We start from the raw sequence: 19,783 nt of genomic DNA on the forward strand, positions 1-19,783 counted from the left end.
CTATTCCATGACCATAATGCAGAAACACCGTGACACAGTGAGAGTGGACAGTTTTTCGGTGCTGTGGATGACTAATGCCGACGCGCAAGAAGCGAAAGTGGTCGTAGCGCGTTGGTTCTGTCGAGACGTCGGATTGCATGCGCATGCACAACGGAGACATGGCAGTTTAAACCGTTAATACGTGATCTCTGCAAGCCAGTGACCAGTTTGATGGCTGACCGATGTTATGCTTGTTGGAGTGTATGGTTCTTGTCCAGCAAAACTAGTATTCTGGACCATCGCGCGTATACTTGTTGCTCCGATGCGTTCATCGACTGGCTGCATGCAGCTTGATAGCGTGTCCTTGGTTAGGTCAGTGAGCCAAGGCGTCGTCAAGCTTCTGCAGCAAGAACAGCCTTCCCTCACGACACTTTCTGCTGTATGAAGTGCAGAAGACGTAGAACTATGTTCCATTTTTCATTTCTTTTGCGGGCGCCTTTCCGATGATTGAGTTGTTATCTCGTGCGCTCTCACCGCAGGCTGCGCGAGGAAAGACCTCGTGCTGTTTTCGGGTTCGTTTCTGAGCATCCGCGCTGCACTTTGTTCCTCGCGTTCACTTTGTCATCAAAAACTGAGGTGATGAACGCGCGCTGACCCATATCGCCGCCCGAAGCGACCCGAGCCAACAAGAGAGTCACCCGGGAAGACACCACTCACATGCAGCGTGCGTTTTTCCTTTTGCCTTTAATAGGGTGTGAGGGGCATCCTTCCTCTTTCAAGGTGCCAAAGACTGGCGCGAAGCATACGGAGCGACGCCTTCGTTTGAGTCGACGGGCGTCGGCGCCCCTGCGGTCTTCCACGGCTCGGTAGTCGGAAGCCTGGCGGAGGAGACGCTTCCCCGGCACCGCGGTTCACGCGATCTCAGTAGCAGCGGAAGAGATTTCAAGAGCATTCGCGGCGAAGCGAGTGGGCAGGGTACGGGCGCCAACCATGAGAAAGGATCGCGGGGAGACGCCAAATGACAGGTGACGCGACAGCCGCAAAGACGACTGCCGCACAAGCAGACGCGCGTTGGCCCCGGTGGCGGATACAGAGAGAAGGCACCATGGTTCAAGATGAGGGGCGCTCACCTCACCGTGCTGAATGTGGCGGAGAAGCCATCGGTCGCGAAGGAGGCTTCGCGCCTCTTGGCTGGATCCTACCAAAATGTAAGTGTCTCTCCCCGAGGCCGGCTTTGCGAGAGAAGCGCGGACTCTGGGGGGGATCCTGTCTGCATGTACGCGCAGACGAACCGAAGGCGACGGTGCGGAGGGCGGTCTGTGGCTGCGAGCTGGGATGCCTGGGGTGCGAAGGGGGAAGGCTTGTCAACGCGAGAGTCCAGGAGGCGTGCCGGGCTGCACGGGAGGAGCGCGTGGCAGCTCGATCGGGGTCCGGGGAGAGGCACTCGATATGCGAACGCCGAGAATAAAGTCTAGGCAGCGAGGGAGGGGTGGATCGAGAGAGACAGCCAAGATGCAGGGGCCGCCGGCGGCAGCGACGGAAAGCTTGAACTAGGTTCGATGCGTTGAATAAGAAAGAAGCAACCGAAGGGCGCGAACGTGGAAGGACGGGGCTTCACGCTACCGAAGCGAACACGATGGACGCTGGCGCGGGCAGGGCCGCAGGCAGGGCACCCGAAACCCTAAAACCTTTGAATGGAAGCCAGCGCCTGCGCACACGAACGAGGGCACCACGGCCCTGAGTAGGACTTTGTAAAGCTGAGACACCATGTCTGTCGTGGCTTGTTTGGCGTGTCCCCGTGTTGCCCTTGCAGGTGCAGTCGCAGAGCCGATTCAATCCGGTTCATCAATTCGCGTTTTGCCTTCAGAGCCGTGACTGCACGATGCTCTTCACTTCCGTCAGGGGGTACGGCTTGCGCGCAACCGACGATAAAGGCGGCCCCATGAAAATGGACTCAAAAACTATAGTCGCAGGGAATGTGGAATCCGCGAAAGGGAGACAGGTGCCTCACGTGCTGAGGCGGGAAAAGGAAACAGCAAGATGCAGGAAGGAGCGCGAAGGCCACAGGCGGCAGGCCCTCAGCGGCAAAAGAGTCACTGCAAAGCGACCCGGTTGCCGGACGGTGAAGCAGGGAGTGGGTGGCGCGCGGACGAATGCAAGAAAAGCTAGTTCGCGCGGGAAAACTGGGGAGCTCAGTCTGTCTGGCAGCCCGTGTACGGCATAAGAAGAGGCCCAGAGACAATTGCCTGCAGTTCTGTGGGTTGCTTGGACTGGTTCGGACTGAAACGGAGGACGCCTGAAGACAAGCGGGCGAGCAAGCGAACCAGGACCTCCGACACAGTGATGTTACTCTTGACCGCATTTTCCCTTCGTTCTGTGCAGGCACCTTATGAGCCTCGATTTCTCACCAGGCTACCAAAACTGGCAGACAACGCCTCCCGAGGAGCTGTATAGCGGTACGGCCCATCCCCAACAAGGAAGTCATGTGCGGGCTCTTCGTGCCTGCTGATATGAACTCCTACGGACATATGTACTTACCTATCATTGTGTGTATCCATGCCTATTGCACCGCTTGTCTCCCAGACTGTTTGCAGCTGCTGCCGCCTTGCCAGCAGGCGCTGGAGCTCGCCCTCTGGACATCTCGTGTTCCGGGGTGTCTGACGCGTGGTCTGTCGTGTGCTAATCCACATGAGTTTTACCTCTGTGTTAGCAACTATATCCGTGGACGCGTACGCCACAGGCCTCTGCCGCCGTGAATGCGTGAGTGCTCACCCATCTAGACTGACGTCGTGCTGGCACATTTGCGTCTTGAGAACTGCTTGCTATTGGCGATAGGTGAGCAGACCTACCTCCGTGAGACAGTGGTCAGTGTGATGCTTCACCGTCAGAATGCACCCGCAGATAGATTTCCAGAGAAGGTCCTGTAGAAGAATTCGTGTTCTGCCGTGCGGCGTTGGATGCGTACTCTAAAGGCGGTCAGCGGTCTTGGGCAGTAAACTCCGTATGCTTTGCCTGTCCTGTCGTTGCGCTTCGTCGCCTTGTCCCTCCCTTCAGCCCCTGTGGAAAAGAGCGTCGCACAGGACGCACGAGACGTCCAAAAGAATCTCGTCGAGTGCTCAAAAAAGTGCGTGCCAAGTTCCGAATCTGGTAGCCTCCTCAAGGCGCTGACCGCCGCATTCCATGCGCAGATTTCGTCTCCTCCGTGGCGTGTACTCGTCTATGAACTAGACAGCCCATGCACATGGCTCGGCGCGCGGGTGCCTCCTGCGTGGTAGCGTGAGAAGCTGTCGCCTGTCGTTTTGGTTGGCTATCTTGTAGTGGGCTTCCCGGAAGCATCAGCACTGCAAGGCTTGCACTAGGCATGCCGCTGTTCGCGAGCCTTCTCCTTCGCGTTCTCCGGCGCATCCGAAAGCGTGCGGAGCTGCGAAGGGTGCACAGCGGAACTGAACAGCAGTGAGACGCCGCAGGGCCCTCTCCGGAAAGACATCTGCTGCTTTATCTCCTCCGTTTCGCTTGTTCGCCTGTCTCTCGGGTTCGCGTACAGGGCGCAGTGGCTGGTCCTTTGGCTGGACTGTGACAGAGAGGGGGAGAATATTGCGTTCGAGGTCAGCATGCACAAAACTGAATTCGCAAGCGCGGCGTTTGTTTCACACCTAAGCGTTTCCGCGAGCGTTTTACCTTGGTTGCTGGTTTCCTTCACACTGTTAGGCGCCGCGCGCGGGCGCCAGCGTGACACATACGCAGAACTAGCGCAGTCGCATTGCCAACCGCTGCATACGAGAGACTTCAAACGGTAGCACCACAGACCCCGGAAACCGGGCTTAAGGACCCCCATCGCCAGGCGGTATGCGGCGTTTCTTAAGCCGCAAGCAATTGCTTCTTCGGTCCAGCAGCCTACCATCTCCGTGGGCGCTTAAAGAGTCATGCGCTCCGGCGGATGCGGTGCACCTCCTTTTTCAGGTGTTGTTCATTTGCATGAAGGCGAATGCACGGCTGCAGGTCTCCCGCGCGGTCTTCTCTGCGCTTACGAGTGAGTGCGGCTCCTGTCTGACTTGCCGCGACTTCCGCCCTCCGTCTCTAGATGAAAGACTGGCATGCTCTCAGAGCCGCGTGCATGAACGTATCCGAGGTGCGGAATCTGCAACTGGCAGAGTGTGTCGTGTCCGAAGGAACATCGCTGTGCGTGCCGTTGTGAGCTGGAATACTCAGTCAGAGTGGTGAGCGTCAAGACGGGGCCGCCTGCGTTTTGCGTGGGCACCTCTTGCGGCTGTCTGTTGTGAATTCGGGTGCGCTGCTCCTCTCGGCTTCCTGTGCGTCTTCCAGAGGCTGATCTCGAGCGCGCGTGCCGCACCTTGCAGGCGCCTGACCCAAACCAAGCGGACGTGAGTTCTGGTCCTGCGGAGTCGAGCCGCCCCTGCGACGGCAGAGTTCGCATATCTCACATGGCGCTACTAACGTAACGGGGAAGGGGAGGAGAAGAGCCTTCGCGCGGCCGCGCAGAGAACGACCACGCAGGCCCGCTGTGACCGTTCCGCCACCCGACCCTAGCGCGCGTGCAAGGCTGCAGTCCAACGAAATTCTAGCAGGTCGTTCGAGACGATTCAGCGAACCGCGCTTGCGTCGGCTGGCGACTGCGACTCGGGGCCGTACGTGCGGGCGGTTGGCTTTGCGTCCGCGGCCGTGCTGCAAATGCGCCAACGCCGGATGTGCAAGTCGGCAGGGGGGCGCTCGGCGTGAGGGAGCGAGGAGTGCCTTTCGACGGGAGGGTTTTCGGAATTTAGCCGTCAGTGCCCATTTCGCCGGTGACAGGTTCGTGGCAGCACATGCCTCGCAGTGTACTCTCGATGCCGTGTGCCTCATGTTTCACTGCAGGCTGTGGATGCGCGGTCGGAGATCGACTTACGCATCGGTGAGGACGGCCCCTGTGCCTTCGTTCGTTTAGGATTTCTTGAAGCCCCATAACTGTTGCAGTTCGTTTCCCCGCAGCCTTAAGGGTGGTAGAGGCACCCTAGAGAAACGATGCCCGGCGTCCGTGAGCAGGTTTCGGTCTTGTGCGTCAGGCCTGCATCTCTTCATCGCCCAAGCTCGTGTACGCTGTTCTCGCTCGCTTGTGGGCACTTCCGGTACTCTGCGGAGTGTGCATGATGACGCTGCAACGTGCCTGCAGGTTCCACTCCAGTTTAGTGTTTCAAGGCCCGATACATGAGGCTCGCCTGCTGCCACGTTGCCATTTTCTCATCTGCGCCTCGCTTTCGGGCGTTCGCTGTCCCTACTCTGGTGTCTCGTTCTAGGCGCGTCGTTCACCCGATTCCTTACTATGCGCTACCGGAGCAGAGTACAGCTCCCTTCAGCGACAGTCAGGTAAAGTTATCGGAGACGAGGGGCTCTCACGAACTCAGGGGGGCTGAGGCACACTCTACAAGTTCTCAGGCGGTCTCGAGGGAGACGCTGGAGTGGGGGGGGGGGAGGGGAGAGTGGAGTGGTGACACGTTGCCAGACGTGCTAATCTCCTCCTATGTTGCAGTTGCTCCTCCAGCAATCAGGTTCGCACTGTGCACTTCCAAAATGCTCGACGCATCGAGAGCGAACTCACGCCGAGGCGTCATCGAGTGCCCACTTTTCTGCTCGTACAGCTACGGCCCCTGCCAGAGCCCGACCCTCGGGTTTGTCGTCAGCAGGTGAGTCTCGCTCGCTGCGTCATGACATCACGCCCTCCCTGAGTTTGCTTCATTTAGTAATCCTCGCTCAGTCCTCGGTCTATCTCTACGAACGCGGCTGGGCGTGCACACCTGGACGCAGATAGGAAATTAAGCGACATGTATGCCGGCGTCGCTAGGAGAATACCCCTCGATGGATATATGCGCTTGCAGCGACGTTATCCTGAATGACGCTGTGCGTTGATGTGTCCGCACCGCGTGTCAGGTACCTCGAAGTCGAGAACTTTGTTAGAGAAGCTTACTGGTCAATTCGTGTCACCGTTGAGAAGTAAGAGACACACACTCACAAGATGGGGCCGGACGGTATTCCACGGCGTCTGGGGTGTTGAAGCGCCTGGCGAGAGACGCAGCAGACGTGCAGCTTTGGCGGCGCGGATCCTGGACACCGATGACAGAGAGACTTGCCCGAGAGACGCCTATCTCCGCGTCGCTACTCAAAACTGCAAAGCCACCGCAGTCATCGTTCCGGAGGCCAGGCCCGGTCCTCAGCGAATACTGAACAGCACTGAAGGAGGGAGGAGACGTGCGGCACCGTTTCGCCTGCTCCCCCATTATTTTCTTGATACCGGCAAGGATGCGCCTGCACTTCTCTGAGTCGTCTATATGCACGAGTATGCACGCCGAGCCGTGCGCATTGCGACGTCTCTGTGTCGTTTTTCCGCAGGCCGGACGACGAGAAGGGCCTGAATGCGCCGCCGATATCGGTCGAGTTCACGTGGGATCGCCAACGGCTTTTTGACCGGTAGGGGCTAAACGCATGCGTCTTGATGCCCTCAGAGCTGACCTGGGGTCCTGAGTTTGCTTGCGGATTGAGTTCCGTATGCGCCGAGTTTGCCCGAGGCTTCGTTGTCATTTCTAGCTTGGTGGCAAGGCCCAAGCAGGACCTGCGGATGTGTCGGGTACACGTTTGACACGTGCCGCCGCAAGGAAGCCAGCGACCGCGCGGTGCCCAGTGACGCCTGCTCGCATGCTTAGTTGCTCAACAGACGGACAAGGGAAGAGTCGGTATTCGGCCGCGAATGAATCCGGACAGATGTAGCACAGACGTGTGTGGCAGCACGCCCCAAAGTGGAGGGCGAAAGAAAGAAGACACCTTTTCCTCGCTGGTCACGGGAGCCCTATTTATCTATATATCCCCCACCGCATTGATGTAGATGATGTGAGCTCTACTAGTGCTGCTCGCAATGAAACTGTGCAAAATACATGTATCTGTCTGTGTAGGCGCCTGATGCGCAGTGGGCACCGGCGACTGATAGTGTGGTTTCGATCTCTCGGCACAAGTCTCCGCGCAAATAGAACCCTACACGCTGTACATATCTCGGTTTCTCAATCTTTCTAAACGTACTTCTGCTCCATTGTGGACGGGTGCTTCAGACTTTCGGTACTCGTTTTGTACGAGATCTGCCTCGAGGAGCCCATGGCGACAGTGACGGACGTGCGGGGAACTGAAGCGGCGAAGCGCCGGCCGATTCCGCTCTGTAAGGAGTCGGTGGTCGCTGCCCGTGGTCGCGCGTTTGTACAGCTGACGGCGTTTGTCTTCGCCTGTCCGGCAGCCAGCCTTCAGATCCTGGGCGGGCTCGCGGATCGGCTTGTCGGCGCGACATTTGAGTGTCCTCGCAAGCGCTGTCATGACTAAGCGGGTTAGGGTTTAGGGTTTGGGCTTTGGCGTTACGACATGCGGGACGCGGGCTGCATGCTGGGGACATTCAGAGTTCTGAGTCGCGGCAGGACAGCGAAGCGCGCGACGACACACCGCTGAGAAATGAGTGAAAATCCGCATCCTGATCTGTGTGTGTCGCTCCGCATAGAGGTTGCGGGCGGACGAAAAGGTGTTTTCCCCGTTGTGCCACGCAGCGGTGCGGCATAGACCAGACTGTGCGACGCATGCCTCCAGGGCAGCTCTGCGTGCGCAGGCACATAGCCGACGCCCGCGGCGCCGCGAGGTGCACACATGACGGTTAGGGTTTAGGGTTTAGGTTTCCTGCATGTGTTGCTTGCTGGGGGTGCGCCTGATAGCATCTCTCAGCGCCGCGCGAGCGGCGCGCACTGGAAGCGGCGAGGCGTTTGCCTCCCTTTGTCCCTGGCGCTGCTCGCAGGCACGGTCGAGATGCACAAGATGGCAAGTCGGAAGCTGCGGATGTCGTCTGCTCAGTACGTGTCGCTCCTTCTTATCGAACTCCAGTGCGGCCAAGAACCCTATAACACGCCCAGCTGCTTCTCCACCTCCCCGGCCCGGGAGTCCCCATGCAGTCCTCTTGGTTGGTCGTTGTGTCTGCAGCTCGCTCTCTGCATGGATCTGCATGCGTATTTGTCTTTGCATCTCCACAGCGACGCCTGCTTTCTCGCCGTGCGCAAAACACATCTCCTCGCACGTTTCGCTGCAACCGTCTTGTTCCTCGTTAACGGCCTCCCGCTCACACCTGCGTGCGTGCTCCCCTGCAGATGCATGTTGGTTGCGGAGAGTCTCTACCAGCGCGGCATCATCAGGTAAGTAGAGGGTGCGGAGGCGAAACTATTCTGCGAAAGCGTGTGACGCAGGGCGCCGACGGGGACAGGCAGGCGAAGCATTACTGACACCGGGAGAAATTCAGCCCGCAGCCCACAGCGGACAGGCAAGACGACAGAGGAACTGGGTCCTCTGTGTCCTGCACGAAGTTGCAATGCGTGATCCTAGCAGCGCGGTTTCGTAGGCGTGCAAAGGATCTCAACACTCGAAAGGCTTCGGCGCCGTTGTCGCGCGATATACAGTCGCTGCTGAGAGTCCGCTCCGCGGCTAGGAGGCGGACGGCGGCCGTGTCTGAGGCTCACGTGCTCGGCTTGTGGTCGTTCGCCTGTGTGTGTCCAGCTACCCCCGCACAGAGACCGAGGTCTTCTCCCCGACGATGGATCTCCTCGCCCTTATTCGCGCTCACACGGACAGCGCCGTGTGGGGCGCTTATGCGCAGAAACTGGTCGCCGGTGAGCAGAACTCTGAGGTGCCTTTGCATTTCTCCCTCCAGCTCCGGGGTTTGAGCGCGGCAGAGCACGCGGCTTCAGCCTGGTACTTGCGCGCGCGAGGAGCTACAGGTCTCGCGTGCCTGCGAAACATCGGCGAACGCCGTCAATCTGCGACGCCGCTGCACTGAGCGGCCAGGCAGGCAGCACCCGCGGAGACAACTGGCGCATTCAGAGTGCACAGTGTGGGCGCGAGCGCCCACACGGCCCGACTGCGGCTGCGGGCGGCGTTTCAGACTCGTGTCCGGGGGCTGTCTGCGGGGTCGATAAAGTCCTCAACGTCTGCTGCGCCTGTGTGCCGCCTTGCCGGCGGCGAGCTGGTGCGCGGGGCTCGTTTCGCGACTGCTGCTCGGACTTGCTTTCTGCGTCTCGCCTACTTGACGCAGGAGATTTCCAGTGGCCCCGCGACGGCGCACGAGATGATAAGGTGAGCGTCACAGACTCACCCAGAAGACGAGCGCCTGACAGCGTAGCTACGCCAAAGTCTGCTTGCGTATACAGACGTCGCTCTGTGCGTCGATCAGCCGTGACGGAATGTTCTCGAGTTGGATGTCCGGCACCCTGGAGGCTACCTGCGTGCGGTTTCCGGACTTCGTTTTTGTCATGAACCATCAGGCACATCCTCCTATTCACCCCCTGAAACTCATGCAGAGGTAGGCACGAATGCGCCTGTGTTAGAGAGGAGTTGCGAGTGGGGCGGAAGATGCAGTTGCTGAAGTAGACGGAACGGTGCGCACATATATACATCAACTTTGCGAGGGGCGCCCGCGGGGTTTCAAATGGGCGCTATCCTACCACACTGCATGCCGGCTTTGCGTGATTTTGTCTTTTTTCTGCTTGTCCTCGCTGTGTTTCAGGGACAGCTTCGATAGAGAAGAAGAGTGGAAGGTAGGCGCTGTCGCTGCGGACCTACATGACGGTAGTCTGCCTCCTGAGCCCTAGCACGTTTCTCGGTTTCATCTGCCCGCTCCTTACGACATCCCTGCTTCTCTCGTTTGCTTCGCTGGCGGCCTTCTCCAAACTCGTTCCAAACCAGGTAAAACCGTCTCACCGTCTTCGCTTCTGCATGCGAGCTACGCTGTAGAGCGTCATTAACCAAGTGTAGGCGTCTGATGTGCCTGTCTTTCGCCCAGCTCTACGAGTTTGTCACGCGTCATTTCCTCGCTTGTTGCAGGTAAGAGTCCCTTGGTAGGAAATGGTTCAAGGGAGATAGATCCAACGTCTGGTTTCCATGCCGCCCTCCCTTCGCGTGATTTCCTCGTCTAGTTTTCGTTTCCACACGCTCCTTGATGTCTTGAATAGCTGCAGCACCCGCGCACTGACTTGGATATGTCGGCACAGTTACACATGGAACGCGAATACAGCAAACGGACATGCAGGCTCCTTCGCGCGCCAACGTATTCGTGCCGACTGGCTCGCTGCACTCGGCGCAGAGTCTTGTTACTATGCATTCAAGTCGTTGCGGGAGCACAATAAGAAGCCTGACGCGTGTGCATGTGTTTTCAGCGAGGACGCCTTCGGGTTCGAAACTCGCGTTGAACTTGACATCGCAGGTGAGTGGTCGTTCCACTGCTGGCGGCAGTTCTCGGCTGCGGTGGTGGATCCGCCACCAGGTTTCAGGCGCGAGTCTGATGCAGAGCGCTTTCCGATCGCTCGCGCGTTGCTCTGTGGGTCGCGGGCTTCGTCTCTGTCAGTCCCCCTGCCTTTCGCTCGTTTCGGGGTGCGCGCACTGGTATAATGCCGCTTTCTGGACTGTCGCGATGACCCAGCACGATGGCAAAGCGGGAACAGCCATGTTTCACTGAAGCACTCGTCTGGACACAGAGATACAAGTCTTTTTTTGCGATTGGATGCGACTGCAGAATGATGCCTCATCCACGAGGCGGGTGTACATTTGAAGGCATCGTCGTATCCGCCTCCTGGGGTTCCGAGGTCCCCGCCATGCGGACGTCTGTCTGCGAATCCACTTTACGGTTTACGGTGCAAGTAGTTATCTGGTTTGGGCTTTGTTGGCGCTTGTGTGTCGTGCATAAAGCCGGTTTTCTGCGATTTTCCCTCATTCGGTTCTCTTGATTCACCCTCTCTCCACAGGTGAAGGCTTCTACGCCACGGGCCTAACCGTGCTGGAGCGACGCTGGCTTGACGTCTATCCCTATGAGCAATGGTGAGGCTGCGGCCGCGGAACGATGACAGCGACGGATGCAGTGCGGGAGACCCGAAAACATTTGAGGAATCCCAGGCAAACACGGCATGCACATACAGTCGGTATAGGACCCCTGAGAAATCGAAACAGGCTATGAGCCACTGGCGAAAAGAGGGAATGGGGCAGAGCTTGAGAGCCGCGGATATGAGACGGATGCAGACCTCCACGGAATGACACGACCCCTAACACGGATGGCCTGCTCTATATGTATTGTCCTTGCAAGGGGCGTGGAGACTGAGAGACGTGTCTACGCATGCCTCTTTTCCGCGCTATGTCGTGTCCGTAGAAGCGAATGTGAAACGTCTGGACGCTGCCAAGCACTCGCACACAGCCCACTGCGTTGGCGCCTTTGTTGGCTTACCTTTTACGTCTGTTTGTGGTTCCCGCGATGCGAACGCAGGTAGTTCTACATGCGATGCATGCGGTTCGTCCGGTACGCACAACTTCTACGCTCACTGCATCAGCCTACCAGCATGCCTCCCTGTGAAACATTGTGCGTGTCGCCGAAGGCGGCGGAGACTGCCGTTGAGGCGTGAGGCTACGTACATGCGTTCGAAAGATGCGCGGATGTCTCTGGTGTTGTTTTCCTGCTCACGCATGCGTTGCTAACCATTTAGGACGGGTACGCGATTGCCTCGGTTTCTGGTGAACGAGCAGGTCATGCCCAGTTCGATTCTGATGAACGAGCACTACACAGAGCCGCCTCCGCTTCTTACAGAGGCTGACCTCATCGACCTGATGGACAAGGTAGGTAGGGCTCGACAGGCGTAGCCGTGTGACTGTGCATCGCTAGACGGCCACACTCACACACAGGCCCCGCGTCTGGACCCGTGTGCGTGCGACGTGGCGGTCCAGAAGTTTCAGCTTGGCGGCTTACCCGCGCTTGGATTCATGCGTGCGCCTAGCTGTCTGTGTCTGCTCCCTAGGAGCCCCCGCGTGCGTTGGATGCATGCACTGTCATGCCATTTTCGCGTGTTCGTACACATGTATGCATGCCAGTGCGGCCGCACGTTCGAGGTGCAGTGCGCTATCCCTGAAGGCAGGTCGCGTCCTCCTGCTACCTGTCTCTGAACTGTATTCGCGCTCCCTATTTTCGACTCGGCTGTCTGTCGTTTTCCTTCGTTCCCACAGAACGGCATTGGAACAGACGCCACAATGCACGACCACATTCGGACGATCCAAGTAAGCGTCGCGCCGATAGCCTGGTTCCCCTGACAACGCGTGCTTACCTGTTCCAGAACCCCGGCGGTCTTTCTGTGTAGCGCACGCGGGCCTGCACGCACATGGTCTCTTCGCAGGGCTAAAGCGCCCTGGGAACGTCCTCGCGCATGTGGGCGCTCGCCGACGTGCCGCTGTGTGACGCCGAGTCGTACGGCCGCAGAGCCCGGCCTGCAAAGTGCCCCCGATCAGCTGTTGGTCTCCTCTCTCTGCGGCACAGGAGCGGCACTACTCTTACAAGAACGAAAGCATGCAGTTCGTGCCTACGGACCTCGGGGTCGCCCTTTACCAGGTGCGTCGCCTCACCCTTCGCTCGATTCTGGGGCCGAACGATTGCCGATCCACAGCGGCGCGTCCCACGCTCGCATGTTCCCCTCTGTGAATTCAGGGTTTACGGCGGGCTTGGTCTCGGGTGCTGTTCTCGCGACTGGCGCTCCTCGCCCTCCTGCGCACTGTCACATGGCTCGGCTGGGTCCGCTGATCGCGTGGAGTCTGGGGCGGTGCGTACAGCCCGTTCGCGCTCGCGGAGCAGAGTCAACAGCCACAGGTGCAGAGGGTAGTTTCAGCTCCCACTCCGCGCACATCAATCTGCAAGTGACTCAACACTCGGCGTGTCTGTCTCGGTACCGTTTTCACAGGGATTTAAGAGGCTGGCGGAGGTATCGGGCGTTGACTTGTCGCTGGTGAGTGCACGCCTGAAATTCCTGCGTGGTCGCATCAGCAGTGGCGGGTGAGGCGCTCTCCGCATTCCGCATGCCAGCGTGACGCCATAGGTGTTTCTCCTCTCCAGACGTCTGCGGATCTGCCGATCCGCGCCAGAGACAAGCGTTGTCGCTCCACCGTTTGAGAGATCATTGGATGTGCCTGTCCTTCAGCCGGATCTCCGAGCACGCATGGAGGCGGACATAGCACTGGTGGCGCGCGGCGCGAAATCAAAGGCAAGCAGAAAAAGGAAGCACTGGCTAGCTGTCATCAGCCTGTACATCGCGTTGTCCAGAGGAGCCGCGTTTCAGGGTCGGGTTGTATATTGCTCCCCGTGAGAAGGCTCGCCCACATGCCGAAAAGACGTACGCGCGTCTGCAGGCACAGGTAGCGATACAAGTCGACACCATCGAAAGGCCCTGCTGACGAACTGCCACAGCGAATATGATGGCTAATCGTCGAGGGCGTACGAGCAGAATTGCCTGCGCGTCACGGAGTCGAGTCCAATTACTATTCCTGCTCAACGGGTGCTGGCGGCACGTGGGCGACCGGCGCCAGGCTTTTTGGGGCAGCAGGACGTGCTCGATAAGTGTGTGACCGCACGGCGAATCCAAAATACGGATGCGCGCAGGCCGCATGCAGCAGAAGGGAGTCATTGTAATCAACCACGGCGCGCCGGACACGTATGAATGCGTCGTCCGAAGCAGTTACCCTCTGCCGCGGCGCATAAGTCAACGCACACCCAACTCAGCATGCCCATCCACGACCCTCCCTGCTCATCCCTGCATCATCGCTGCTGTCACGATCGGCGCGCATACGTGTCGACGCATCCTCGTGTCAGCGCCTTGCGTCTGTTTCGCTTTCTCTCAGCAAGAGGTGCTGGACAGTCATTTGTCTGCGATGCGGCGAGTCTTCCTGTTGCTCAAAACCAATGCGCCGCTGCTAGACAGCGAGATGCGGCAGCGACTCGGTGGCCTCGAGGAACGCGTTGGACGGGAGGGCGTCACTCTCGTGGCAAATTTCATCGAGTGCGGCAAGTGCCGTGCATCGATGGATTTGAAAGTAGGCAGCGAGTCCCGCAAACCGCGGCCGGCAGCATCCGGAGCTTCGGGCGAGGCTGCAGCCGCAGCGGACAACACGAAATACGAGAAGCGTACTTCACTCGTGCTGCGAGTGCGTTGTCAGCGCGGCAGGCCACTTTGGGCTAGTTTAGGCCTGCCGTTCAAAAGCGGATGTATGCCTGTGAGAAATAACGCAGGACTGTAGCCGATTTCTGAGAAAGGGACTGCACGTAGAGAAAGCCACGGGAGAGGGCAGCAAGGCTGTGGAAGTATGGCAGGGCTTGCACTCAGAGACTGCTCGCGTAGCAACCGACTGATGTCTCGCTGATCCAAGGTTTAGTGGGACTTTAGCGCGGATGCAGACAGCCTCTGGCAGGGAAGCAGACTCCAGGGCGCCCAGGGATGCGTCGCCGTTCCAACTTGAAGATCCGCGTCCGATGCCGAACGCATGAATCGTCTTCGTTGCGTGTCTTCTCCGAACGCCCTCGCTGCAGGCGTCCGGCGGAGCCAGTCGCGACGAGGCACAGTAAGCCTACGAACCGCCCGCCATTCTGTAAAAATGGTGACATGGGAAGTGAACTCAATGGTTGTTTGGTCTTGGCTTCACCAGGCGCTGTGCGCCTGTCAAAAGCGGCTTCAGGCAAGCGAACGTTTGTAGCCTAATACACACTCTCTGGCGGAAGGCTTTCTGCTACTCATTGCCATCAGCGCGAGTTCGCGCAGTGACGGCAACTCGGTTTGATCCCGCTGTGTCCCGTGTGTCATGATTTTTCAATTCTGGCTCTGGCTGCGTTTGCCACTCGTCCCTCCCTGGCGTTGTTGCGTGTCTCAGAGGCCGGCGACGGGGCAGAGGCGGACGGCATCCAACTACTGCAGGTATGCCGTGATGGGAAACGCACGCGTCAGGAGTGCCTCCCGAGCATCAGGCGGCCGAAAACGCGATGACATGCGTGCCGTCGTCGCTGCTGAGCGGCCGGTAGGGGCCTTGCGTGCGACGCAAACAGATTGAGTCGACGTCTGTCGTAGCGTCTGCAGCATAGTTTTATCATCTGTATCGTGCTTCGTCTCGTGCGAGACTGCTCTGGTCCGCTCCTGGATTCTTTCTATCTCTTTCGATCCTTTTTGCTATTCTTCAGAACTCAAGAGCGCGTTGTCGAATCGCTTTTTGGTGAGGAAACGGGACACTCTCGCTGGGGTCGATCTCGCTCAAGCGAAACGGCGTCTGCACAAAGTCGCCATGTGGTCAAAGGTGTGCTCTCGTCTGCGCTCAAGCCGTCTTTGACTCTCTCTCACTCTCAGTCATTTCGGCGTCACGCTTTGGGATGCTTGTCACGTGCCCCCTGGGTCGTTCACTCTCCCGCAGGCCGCGCACTTGTGAGCCGGACGCGTGGATAGCCTTTTCTGTCTGTCTGCGCAGGTCTGCACACGGTACACGCGAGGCTGTCCTACTGTGCTGCTGCTTCCGCCCAAGGGCCAGCTGGCGCCGCACTCGGTCCGCTGTGCGTATTGCAACTTTCAGGTAGGCCGCGCCACGGAGTACAAATGTTCTGCGTGTGCAATTATTCAGCACCCCTTCCGGTGGCAGGTACCTCCACGGGCAGCACAGGCAACAACATGGAAACGGCCAGGTTGCATTACCGAACAGAAAACTGTAGAGTCGGGAGCATCCCAGTCGCTGGGGGAAGTGCTGCATGTATTACAGGACTATTCGAGGCGCGTGCACCAGAGCCTGCTAGAATAGCATGGTGACGCACTGGGACTAACACGTACGTCCGTAGCGCAAAGGAACAGGTGTATGCATTCGCGACCGGATTCAACCCTCGGACGTAGAAGCAATAACGGAATTCTGTGTCCTCCGGTACGCATATGTAGGCCTGTGAGTGGTACGCTTCAAGTATGCATACACGAATTGCCCCGAGTACCGCTTTGCGTGCAGCACCTGCGCCCTTGAGAGATGGCTTGCTACAGCCTCCTCTCGTCAATCTGTCTCTGCATGCGTCTCCGGCCTGTCGTCTCAGCGTTTTCGTTTTGCGTGCGCACCCGCGTGCAGGCACTGACCGTGACCAACGAAAACACGAAGAAAACGTACCAGATGTGTCCACAGTGCTTCAAGAATCCGCCGGTAGGACTGCAAAACAGCAGCACGAAGTAAAGGCGCGCTGGCGTGCGACCGATTTGCAAAACGCACGCAGCTGTAGTTCGTGTCGTCAGTCTTCACGGTGCTTAGGGGTCACCGCACCCTGTAGGCCCCCGGGGGAATACTTTAGAGCTGCAGGATGCAGAGTGGAATTCAGTGTTTGGCAGGAGCATCTCAAGCGTTGAAACGTGAGCAAGAATGAAGAACACAGACGGATGCCACTCTCTACATATGGAGTATGACTCCGTCTCTAAGACTAGCGGCACTAAAACATAGCTCGTTAACGACGGTATTGAATTTGCATTCTATGCTCAGGCGGAAGAAGCTGCTCGTCTACAGGGAGATAATACGCTACGGTGCTACGCGTGCCGGCATCCCGTAGGTTTTCTCGAAGCACCTCCAAGTCCTTCTTTTTTTCTTTTCGGGGTGTGACGTGACCTCACGTATGCAGCGCAAGATCCTCCGCGCTCGGCGGAACCAAGAACCTGGCACACGCGTTTATAGTACTCACGCAGCGATCCAGCGGCACCTCAGCCCCGAGCGATGCAAACTATAATGTGGTTTGCGCACGTGATCGTAGCACTTGTTGACGTACGCACTGACATGTTTGCGCCCGAGGGACGCTCATGCGAAACGGAAACCGGGTAGGAGACCGAGTCGCTGGTCTTCTCCCGCTATGGCAATACAAGAAAGCCAATGTGTTTTGGCTTATGTGCTATCTCGCTAATCGCCGACTCCGCTACTGATCAGTTCTCCTCAATGAATGCCAGCCAGCGACTGAGTTGCTTATGCAGCAATTGAGTCACTCTTTGATAAGGCAGCCTATGCTTGACACGCGCGTTACCCGCTCGCCTTTGCGTTCCTGTCTGTGCTGGATTGTTTGTCTGTGTCAGACGTGCCCACTCGCCCGGCGATCCCGCGACGGGTGAACGTCACGCGTGTCTTCTCCTTCGCCAGAAGATGCGGCGTATGTGACGGGGCAGCTGCATTTCCCTCGTCCACCTGAGTTGCACGGTGCAATGACAAAGACACTATGTTTCCAGGACCTGGCACTATGCTTGTTGATTGAGAGCAACCAGCTCCACGGGCAAGTGCGACAGGACATCCTGCCGCACGTTCCCGAGTACGTCGCCCGCTTCTATTTTCTTTTTGTGTCTTGTCTCTGAACCAGAAAATTTCTCACTCTTTCCTGACCCTTTTACCTGGAGAATCCATGTGCTGGTGACAGCATGTGTCAAATAGATTTGTTTTTCTTTCCTGGCTGGGTATACAACCACCGTACTTCGCCCACGTCCGCACATAATTTCGAGACGATGAAAGTATCCAATGGGATCACGAGTAAGCGCTGGCTCACGAATAACGGAAACCATATGTTCTCAAGAGAATATAAACAGATTATAGTCGCACTGTAACAAAAACAACTAGCCTCACGTAGGTTTGGTTTTGCTGGCCCGTAACCTCAGTACTGATGAGGGATACGAAGGAACCAACTACGTGGAGCAAAGCAATTCTGAAGCTCTTTGTTGTCGGCGACTGATCTCTGAGTAACGGTGACAAGGATGACCGTCAGCGCTGGCTCGACATTTTCACGGCAGCTGCAGGCCTGCGCACTATCTCCGTTTTGCAACTGCTTGCGTGGATTCAGTGCGGGTCATTGCATTCTGCCTATTCTACACTAATGCATATCAAACCGAAATTGCTGTTACTCGTTACTCATCCAGGGGCGAACGAGTGGACAACAACAAACGAGTACGGTGGTGCCTTTCGATACTTTCAGGGGAGAGTAAGCAGCCTCAGCTCCATTCGGCCTTCCGCAGTAATGCCACCGTTTCCCGGACCACCTGTTGAATGCATCTTCTCAGGCAAGAGCGTGACTGTCTACCATACCTAGAGCCTGTGGCCACTATGAAAGCAACGCTTGTTCAAGGCACGGGAACGCACAAGGAGGAATAGAAGTACACCACAAGGGACGTACTGGTCCTGTCTTCTGAGCGTCTTCCTTTGCTTGCTTTCTACCTGCCACACCCATTCAGTCATAGTTTCTGTGCTTGTGGCGTTTTGATGACAGCTGCCGCTCACACCCGTCCACGAAGCGCGCTGTAGCGGCGGCTCCCATTGCTGCATACCGCTCTAGTCCCCTCTCCTGGCAGTACAGCGTCTCTGTGGTCTGCAGAAACGGCTCTGGAGAGCGGGTGCTGTTGCTAAAATAATGCACACTTCATTCGGTGCCAAGCAAAGTGTGTACGTCGCTCTGCTATGATTTCCATATTTTCAAGTACACAGAATGACATCGCGTCCATGACCGTTTGCTGTGCAGGTGCGTGTGGTATTACGTATTGCTGGTCACGTCCGTCAGTTCTCGCAGATTCAGTTGCGACACATTACGACTTTTTCTCATCTATCTGCACTATGTATTTTCACACGGGCTAGAGAGACTCTTTTCTGTCCGGAGACTTTAGCAGGGTCTGCGTCTCAAGACTCAGTTGTTTGTAGGTTGGGAGGAGCGCTGGGCTGGCACCCATCTTGTCGGCTCTGCAGGCTCTTAACGACTCCACGGGGAAGTAGGCTACACGGCAGCTAGTGATAAAAAGAGATACCAGGCTTCTTTTGATGACAAATAGGCCGGCGAACGAGTCCGTCCCGATTGCATGTCTTTCGCGCTCGAGTACGTGCACCAGCTCGAAGAGCAGTGACCTCGATGTTGCCTCGTCGCCCTTCCCTTCCACCTGCCAGAGAATGCCTGGCGAGTTTGTCTTTCCCACATCCTCGCTCCTTCACGCGTTCTAATGCTATGTCGATTATTTCCGTCGAATGCACTGTGTCGCCATCTTTCCTTGGCGTATTTTCCACCTCATTTTCGGCGAACTCGAACTGCTGTACTAAGTCACTTGGCGCCTCCAGGCTTGGCGGACGGGTCACCGGGTAACTGTGAATCGGCGCTACCGCGAAGCAAGCTGGGCAGCTGTATTCATGGAGGTGGCCTGAGTCCAGAGTCGCGGGAGGATCCTGGCTCAATGTGTTGACAAATTCCATGGTCTTATCCGCTGTAAACAGCGATAACAGCAGGTGTTTCCTTGTTTTCCCCGTTTCGAGGCGTCATGTGGATGGAATTCGGAGACTCGTGTGTGTGGTAGGCGTCTCTTCATCCCATCGAACCAACGGCAACTGCCGAGGAACGCGGCACGGTGGTGTACTGCATACTGACGTGAAAAAGCGCTGCTTGAATTATTATGCAGATTCAGTTTTTCCAACCCGATCTTTCGTTTCATTCTGTCTGCCTGCGAGCGAAGGAGAGTGTCTGTAGTTGTCTTCATCAGCAATGCAGAGTCACGGGGGGCACCCAGGTTGCCAGGGTCTCTGCAAAACAAGGCCACATGCCTGTCCCGCTTGTCGTCTCGGGAAGTCCACGTCCATACCCCGTTGCACCAGCAGAGAGCAATTTGATTCTTTGTAGCGTCAGTGAGGCACTTTATGATCTCAATGACAACACACTGAGCATCGTCGCTTGGCCTTTTCTAACTGGGAGTAATTCTTTCACGGGACAGGATGGGGTGGTTGATGTCAGGCGCGAACTGTGCGAGCAACGTTCACACTTTCAACCGCCAGTTGCCGGAGGAGGAGCCGTCGATTTATCCGGATAACAATATGCTAGCCACGCAAGCTCATGAAGCGATGGAGGGCGAAGATGAATCGGGAATCCCGTAGAAGCATATACGTCGGTCACAGCTGAAGAATTTGTCCCTCGATGGCACCGACAGACGCGAGTGTGATT

At 57.3% G+C, this 19,783-nt stretch overlaps 1 protein-coding gene across 1 annotated transcript; it reads left to right on the forward strand.

Moving 5' to 3' along the window:
* Positions 1 to 1,094: 1,094 nt before the first annotated feature.
* BESB_060120 (DNA topoisomerase family protein) lies at positions 1,095 to 16,940 on the forward strand (the record flags this gene model as incomplete). Its single annotated transcript, XM_029364426.1, has 33 exons — positions 1,095 to 1,187; positions 1,793 to 1,884; positions 2,362 to 2,435; positions 3,034 to 3,103; positions 3,524 to 3,584; positions 3,940 to 4,009; positions 4,303 to 4,361; positions 4,852 to 4,888; positions 5,271 to 5,340; positions 5,613 to 5,657; positions 5,902 to 5,964; positions 6,361 to 6,438; positions 7,071 to 7,174; positions 7,793 to 7,847; positions 8,139 to 8,183; positions 8,542 to 8,654; positions 9,077 to 9,117; positions 9,306 to 9,343; positions 9,548 to 9,578; positions 9,824 to 9,864; positions 10,197 to 10,243; positions 10,782 to 10,854; positions 11,511 to 11,640; positions 12,025 to 12,075; positions 12,332 to 12,403; positions 12,750 to 12,794; positions 12,987 to 13,049; positions 13,684 to 13,875; positions 14,707 to 14,850; positions 15,292 to 15,393; positions 15,925 to 15,996; positions 16,327 to 16,389; positions 16,905 to 16,940. 33 exons carry the CDS (start codon positions 1,095 to 1,097, stop codon positions 16,938 to 16,940), a joined length of 2,370 nt encoding a protein of 789 aa, XP_029219134.1.
* Between the last annotated feature and the right edge of the window lie 2,843 nt (positions 16,941 to 19,783).

The sequence above is a fragment of the Besnoitia besnoiti genome, chromosome V (assembly GCF_002563875.1).
Source record: "Besnoitia besnoiti strain Bb-Ger1 chromosome V, whole genome shotgun sequence".
Classification (NCBI taxonomy): domain Eukaryota; phylum Apicomplexa; class Conoidasida; order Eucoccidiorida; family Sarcocystidae; genus Besnoitia; species Besnoitia besnoiti.